The 7,774-nt window shown below is 42.1% G+C and overlaps 1 protein-coding gene across 1 annotated transcript in view; it reads right to left on the bottom strand.

Moving 5' to 3' along the window:
* Arid4a (AT-rich interaction domain 4A) overlaps nucleotides 1–7,774 on the bottom strand; it is a 72,759-nt gene continuing 64,985 nt past the window's right edge. The window contains exons 22-24 of the mRNA XM_031356443.1: nucleotides 7,482–7,688; nucleotides 6,688–6,834; nucleotides 1–1,752 (exon numbers count right to left, since the gene is read on the bottom strand). Coding sequence (XP_031212303.1) covers nucleotides 1,649–1,752; nucleotides 6,688–6,834; nucleotides 7,482–7,688 — 458 coding nt within the window. The 3' untranslated portion in view covers nucleotides 1–1,648. The remainder of the gene's footprint in view (nucleotides 1,753–6,687; nucleotides 6,835–7,481; nucleotides 7,689–7,774) is intronic.

Genomic DNA, 7,774 nt, shown 5'->3' with positions numbered 1-7,774 from the left:
TTCGTATGACAAGAGTACTTTTTTGCTTTAATTCTCTGAGAAAATGGAAGAAATCTGAATCACAGGTTCACAATGTGGCAAGATGACGTTGAGAAACATAATTTCCGTAATGCTCTGCCATAGTAGTGTGCTGTGCCTCTGTCAGCTGCAGGGTCTGCAGCCCCCACCCCGGGCTACCACGCTACAGCATATAAACACAGGAAAGGAGCTTCCAAACAACCCCTTTAATGTACAAACATGAGTTTAAAAATGTTTTAAAAAAATCACCTTTTTAACATAATGTATATGCAAAACTGCTTTAAATACATGATTTTGGAAGAACTATTTACAAATGTATCAGTCTGTGGAACAATTCACAGACAAGGCATACAAAGTGGCTTTACGTAACTGTTGCATCTCGACTTTGGGAGATATAAATTTATTCGGCAGTACAGCGAACATAAAAACTGTGACAAAGCATCTTAAGGGCAACCAAAAATGTGATCCTCAGAGCGGTTTAAATACGAGGACTGCCAAAGCTTCTAAACAAGGACAGGCTTGAGTGACCCAGATGCCCACTTTCAGCTGCTCTGCTGGGAAGGTTGAGACAGACACACTCCAGCGCCCACGGCTGCAGACGCAGCCCCCTGCAAAAGGGGCAGCTGACAACTATTGCCATCCAAAGAGTGAATTAACCTAGAATTTTCTTTTTTTCAATTTTATTAATATTTTAAAAAATACATAAAAATACAACCATCCAATGTCTGAATAAATATATTTAACAAGTTGCAAGATAATACCTTATTTTACACAAAATTTTCAGCTTTAGAAATCTTGTTAAATAACTTCATTGTTGTTATATATTTCATTTTTGTATTTTTGTAACAAAATAAAAACTCTGAAATTACATAGAAAAAAGACAAAATATTTTTGTCAAGGGATAAGATAGTCCACTGAAAACTTATTCACAATTCCACTGTAAACATTAATAAACATTAAAATATTTGCATAATTGTGTGCTCAAAAGTCCTATAAAAAGTGGAAGACTTATTACAACTGCAGTTTTCAGTCAACTACACTTCCTTTCACAATTTATTTTGTCCCATTTACACTTTTAAACCTGGGCACACTGCTGAACATATACTTTGGCAGTTCTACATAGCAAGTGCTTCCACAAATTGAAATTAAAAAAAAATCAACATTAATAATAATAATTAATAAAAGAACAACACAAAATAAACCCCCTACTCAGCAAGTGTTCAATGCAGCTCAGTGGAAGTGCAGCAGTACTACTCAGCCAGATAATGTTCTGATGTTTATCCTGTGCACTTGCTTGTCTATGATTTCTAGAACACTTGAAAGCTTTATTATACAAATTCAATTTTGCTAAGTGCCCTTTTTTTCTCTATCACACACACACAAACAAAAAAAAAAGGAAAAAAAAGTACAGAGGAAAAATTATGACCAATATGGCAGGCCGCCTAACCTTCAATTATTAATAAGCTTATTTTCCGCATCAATAAAAAAGAAGAGAGGAGGGTATAGATACATCCTGGACACTATACAGCAAGGATGTGCTTAGCCAGCTGAGTGCTCTCTGTGGTTGTATTTCAGGGTTTGGGGATGTATGTCCATGGCAGCAAACTGCTGGGAGGCGGAGAGCTGCTCATCACCTGCACTCGACAGCAAGCACATTTTGGGGGGGAGACGATGAAGAGGGGCTCATTCCAGTGTCTGATGAAGCAGATGACATAGAAGCTCCTGCATGCGACACTGTAGAATCAACACAACCAGGTGAGATCAAGAAATGATTACTCAGATATCTAAAGTTAGATGCTAAATAAGACTTAGCATCTAAGATTTGTAGTTTGTTTCTGAGACAGTCTCACATTGCCCAGGCTAGTTGATACATAGCCAAGGATGACCTTAAATTCTGATTTTCTTGCCTCTTACTCCACAAGTGCTGGGATTACAGGCATGGCCCACTCCAGCTGGCTGCAACTAGATTTTTAACATCATTCACTTCAATCAGGCGCCGATTAAACACTGCACAAGGAGTAACAGGTTGTCAGCAAGTACTCTGCTGGGCTCAACTGAGTGAAGTCAGCTTTTGGCCAATCAAGGGAATTACCAGTTCAGAAGAGATACCTCAAGGCTGGGAGGAGGCAGGGAGTGTAGGAGCCAGGGTGCTACGCTCAAGCCCTGGGTTCCACCCCCAGCACTGCAACCAAAACGAAAAACTAAACGAAGTCAGACATCACAACATGTAAGGATTAAAGAGAGATGGAGTCTGGTGTCAGGGAGGGTGGGCAATGACCCCAGAGGCTTCTTCCGCTGGCTAGGTAAGCACGCTCAGCTGAGTTATACCAGGCCTTCCTGGTGTTCAGATTCTGGGACGACTTCTTACTACTTACAATTTTTACTTAAAACGGACAAACTTTCCAAGTCTAATTTCTTTCCATCGGCTCCAGGCCATTTTCAGCATTAAAAACTGCTGGCCCAAGAATAGGCCAGGGCATCCCCCAAAAGTTCTGCCAGAGGGAGAACTCTCTCTTTCACCACTCTCAGTAAAGTCAACCCTATCAGATGTGCAACTGAGTGTGCGCATTGGGTGGAGTTACTTAGACCCTCCCGGAGCCAGCTGTTCCCACCTTTTCCTGTTCTATCCTGATCCTGAGGAAGTTGTCTGGCAAGGCTGCTCAGTGGGGACACCCAACAGCCCCACCAAGGTCTGCCCTAACTGTCTCCCTGAGCGGAGAGGAGGAGGAACAGAGCCTGTGAAGTCCTGAGTGAATGAGTTGTTGGACGTGGCCAAGTCGAGACCACAGCCTCAGACCACAGGAAAACACTAAGCTTTCCTCAGGAGCCCGAGTGCTGGCGCATCAGTGTGCAGACGTGGCAAGTACAACCACAGACATCTATCTGGGGGTTTTTGTTGTTGGTTCTTTTTCTTGAGATGGGTTTCTTTGTGTGTTCCTGGTTGTGGGAGAACTCACTCTATAGACCAGGCTGGCCTCGATCTGCCCTGAGTGCAGGGACTAAAGGCATGCCTCACCATTGCCCGGCTCTCTTTCTAATGGGATTTCCCCCCCTTTTATTATTTTTGTTGTTGTTGTTGTTTTTTGTTTTTCAAGATAGGGTTTCTCTATGTAGCTCTGGCTGTCCTGGAACTCACTCTGTAGACCAGGCTGGCCTCAAACTCAGAAATCCACCTGCCTCTGCCTCCCAAGTGCTGGGATTAAAGGCATGCGCCACCACTGCCTGGCTTTACTAATGTCCCTGTCATATTTTCATAGATTTGTCTTTATATCTGAAAAAAAAAATCATTTTTCTTTTTCTGTTTTTCTGTAGAGAGGGTCTTAACCAGGGTTATCCCAGGTTAGCTTTGAATCAGCCACCTCCTTCAGGCTGCCCTTGAACTTTTTTTTTTTTTTTTTTTGAGACAGGGTTTCTCTGTGTAGCCTTGGCTGTCCTGGAACTCACTCTGTAGACCAGGCTGGCCTCGAACTCAGAAATCCGCCTGCCTCTGCCTCCCAAGGGCTGGGATTAAAGGTGTGCACCAACACAGTTTGGCTGCCCTTGAACTCTTGATCCCCTGCCTCCACTTCCTAAACGCTAAGATTACAATCACAGTGACAAGCCTCCAGGACCAGCTTAAAATTTTTAGTATATTTTGTGCTTTTAAAAAAATAATAGGGCCAGGCGGTGGTTTCTGCTAGAGGTGGAGAGAAGTGAACCTTTCTTCAAAGGGTAAGCACGACAGTCTAATTTCTCGATGCAGTTTCAACCCATTTTGTACCTCAGTCTAGTCTCGCTCTGTCCCTAACTTGAGAGCTTTTCTGCAGTCATGAGGTGTCAGCTGACTAGCTTGCTTTTTTTTAACTGTAAGAGCAAGTGAGTGCGCTCTTTAGTGCTGTTTCATCCGGAGCACAGCAGTCGAACAGCTGCCTACACACACTCAGGGCTTTGGTTTATCTGTCTTAGTTTTTTGAGACAGGGTCTTGCTGGCCTTGAACCTAGTAGCAAACCTGAATCTGCTCTCTGGAGGCTGAGATTAAAGGTAAACACACAGAAACCACATAGACACAGCCACAGCCATACACACTTACAAACACCCACCCCTAACTTCTAAAGATACAAGGTTGGCATTTCTTTTTGGGTCTTGTTTATTCTCCTGTTCCATGCAGAGTGCTAGGGTCACAGGTCTGCACCACCACACCTGACTTGCTGATATTTCTTGTCTGTTGTAAATGTTTCGTTTTCTTTCTTTTTTTCCTTTTGGCTACAAGGCTTAAAAAGAAAACAAAGGACCCATTTATTCATGCATCCCTGTTTTTTTAATGACCACTTAGGTTACTTTTCATGTTCTACACTTCAAAATAGAAAAGAACAATTCTGCATGGTTCTTCTGGATGCAGGTTTAAGGATGTCTCTAGGTCTGAAGGATATACCTAGAAATACCATACAATGCTGTGCCCCTCTTCAGTGGGCAGCAAGGCCTTTGAAGATCCCAGAAGGATACCATGTGCCTCTGATGCTACACAAAGAACAGGATTCACGTTTGCTCTGCTGAGTGTGGAGTCTGGCTCTATGGCCCCAGCTCTCCCTTTTGTAAACTGAATGCTTACTCTATGCCATATAGGTGGCAAGTATGGGTTTATTTGTTTGTTTGTTTGTTTAAAAAAACAACAGAACCTGGTGGTGGTGGCGCATGCCTTTAATTCCAGCACTTGGGAGGCAGAGGCAGGTGGATTTCTAAGTTCGAGGCCAGCGTGGTCTACAGAATGAGTTCCAGGACAACCAGGGCTACGCAGAGAAACCCTATCTTGAAAAACCAAACCAAACCAAACAAACAAAAAAAACAGGGGCTCAGAGCTCAGAAATGCTTTTGAATAATAATGGAATGGTTGGGTCTATGGAACTTAATGGAGATGGAATGAATGCACTAGCAAAAAATGAACATAAGCCTCCTGGGCAACAAGCAGTGTGGAGAGCTTTGGGGCTGCTTGACAGGCCCAAGACAAGGAAGTAAGCTCAGGCAGGAATCTAATTTTAGGCTAGAACAGGGAAGTAAGTTCAGGCAGGAATTTTAATTTTAGGGTGGAACAAAAGAAGTAGGCTTCAGGCAAGAATCTGACTTTGGACTAGGACAAGGAAGTGGCCTCAGATATTCTGGTCATCCTGACAAGCCCTTAGAAACAGCAATCATGGGAGTCATCACAAGACTTTTCTTACTGCCTTGCTTGTTCCTTCGCCCTTATACCTTGCACTTAATTTACATGGTATAAAAGCGGATTGGGAAAAAATAAACCTGCATTCAATCTCAGAATTGACTCGGTCATGCTGCAGTATTGTCTAATCATCTCTTTGTTTTCAATCCTTTGCTGGAGAACCTGTTGACTGATTGAGCTGGCTTGGTCAAAGTAGAATTTTGTGGTTAAAGCGATGTGTGCTTGGGTATAAGTTGAGAAGGAGACTTTTGATGGTTAGTCTCAAGGGGCAACTTGATTAGATTGAGAAACGGAGGAAGATGACTAAAGAGCGGGTATGTGTGTGCAAGGGGCTTTCCAAGAGTCCTAGCGCAACGGCTCTGACCTAAGTGGAGTGATCCTTAACAGATTCACAGGATGCTCTTCTGAAGTGAAAAGCTGGAGGTAGAACTGCTAGAGGAAAGAGACCACCCAGGCACATCCTTGGAACTATATTTTGTCCTGATTCCTTACATTCTTCTGGTAACAGCAATGCAAAAGTAACTGATACAGGAGCGACCATAGTTTGTTCTGCTCCAACAATGCATAAACTTGCTCCTATTTTTACAGTGACTGGCATGGTCATCTTGGACACTATTTCTACCTATAGTCATACCCAGTGATCATCTCATCTCTGTTTTCATCTGATTACTAAGGAGTTTAGGGGACAGAACAATTTCTTTTACTGTTATTTTGGCAAACTGTGGATATAGACCATGTCCAGTGTTTGACAGGCTGGCAACTCTGCACGCTTAATGTATAGCACAGATACTACTTTAAGATTATGAAAGCCGTTCGGTGGTGGCACACATATGCCTTTAATCCCAGCACTTGGGAGGCAGAGGCAGGTAGATTTCTGAGTTTGAGGCCAGCCTGGTCTACAGAGTGAGTTCCAGAACAGCCAGGGCTACACAAAGAAACCCCTGTCTCAAAAAACCAAAAAAAAAAAAAAGATTATGTCAAAGTAGACTGGTTAATGTCATACAAGGCACACACTATGCAACAGATGTTAAGATGCTACAGATCAAAGTCTGTGTCTAATTCAACTTCCTCAGCATCACCTGTGGAGGCCTTGGCTCGTGATACATGCTCATTAGTGCTGCTCAGCTGCATTAGAATTGCCTTGTCATTGTTTATGAATGATTTATGGTTCCAAATAGGAAATGCTGGAGATTCCTAAGCCTATTCATTTGGTGAACCACATATTAACAAACATAGGGGCGGCCAGGAAATATCTGTTGAGCAGTTATACCTTCCTGGAAAACCCAACATGTTTAGTAAATCACAAATTTCAAGGTTGTCATTCTGGTTAATTGAGCTGCAGGCACACCCACTTCCAACAACAGGAGAAAACAGTAACTCTAAAAGCAGCATCTATTACACATGAACTGAGAGATACAAGCTTCAAATCCAATGACAGGAAGGTATCTGAAGGGAGGGGAAACTAGAAGAGCATTACCTTCTCTGTCTTTCTTTTTCAATCTTTTCCTCCTTCTGTCGATGGTTGCAACTTCAGACTTCAAAGACATGTAATATTTTCTTATTTCCTGTAGTTTTTCTTGGAGAAAAGAGATTCTCTCTGTACTGTTCATATTGTCTAATTCATCTAAAAGGAAAGATAAAGTTAATCTGAATTTTAAAACACAACAATTTTATAAACCAGAGAAGGCAATTGTATCAAAAGTCAAACTTACAAATCAGTAAAAGCTTCATCTTATTATGACCTACATGACCCTCTTTACACAAGATGCAATTACATTAAATTTATGATTTAAGATTTCTTTACTCAGCGGTTAAGAGTATTGACTGCATCTGTAATGAGATCTAATGCCCTCTTCTGGTGTGTCTGAAGACAGCTGCAGTGTACTTACATGTAATAAATAATATAAATCTTACTGATGTGTAATTAGTGTTTTTAACTGTCAGCAAAGAGAAGGCACTTCCATTTCACTGATTTCTATAAGTCATACCTCATACAGAGTCTGTCTAGCCCAGGCTGCCTTCACACTTGTGATTCTCCTGCTTTACCCTCATGAGTGCTGGGTTACACAGGAGAAACACACACTCAGCCCATGTTTTGTTTATTAAATGAAGATCTTGTCATACCAAGTTATCCGAATTAAAAAAGAAAACATAATATACACAGAGATTTACATACAATTGATGAATACTGATTTGGAATCAATAATTCCAAATCAACATCTTAAGAAGCTTTACGCTTTTTTACACTCAGGCTATCTGGGCGACCCTTACTGAGTTGGAAGCTCCACTTGTATGTCCTAGGGGATGAATTCGGATGCTTTTCTCGGTGCTTCTCTTTCTCTCCATCTTTGATGTGAGGCGAGATTCTTGCAGGAGAACGTGGCAGCTTCTGTGGCTTGGGCAGGCTAAGGCGCTTCACTGGTGTGCAGTTACTGGAACTGTCCATGGCAGGAAGGTCCTCGCTGTCACTGCTCTGTCCTGTAATGGTAAGTTCCCTCCAATTGTAAACCACATAAGCCTCAAATAGCAAAATGCAGCAGAAGAAGCAAATTACACTTCTTGGT

The sequence above is a fragment of the Mastomys coucha genome, unplaced genomic scaffold, assembly GCF_008632895.1.
Source record: "Mastomys coucha isolate ucsf_1 unplaced genomic scaffold, UCSF_Mcou_1 pScaffold6, whole genome shotgun sequence".
Lineage (NCBI taxonomy): Eukaryota > Metazoa > Chordata > Mammalia > Rodentia > Muridae > Mastomys > Mastomys coucha.
The sequence above is the reverse complement of the archived record's forward strand: the minus strand, read 5'-3'. Positions and strand labels throughout refer to the sequence as shown.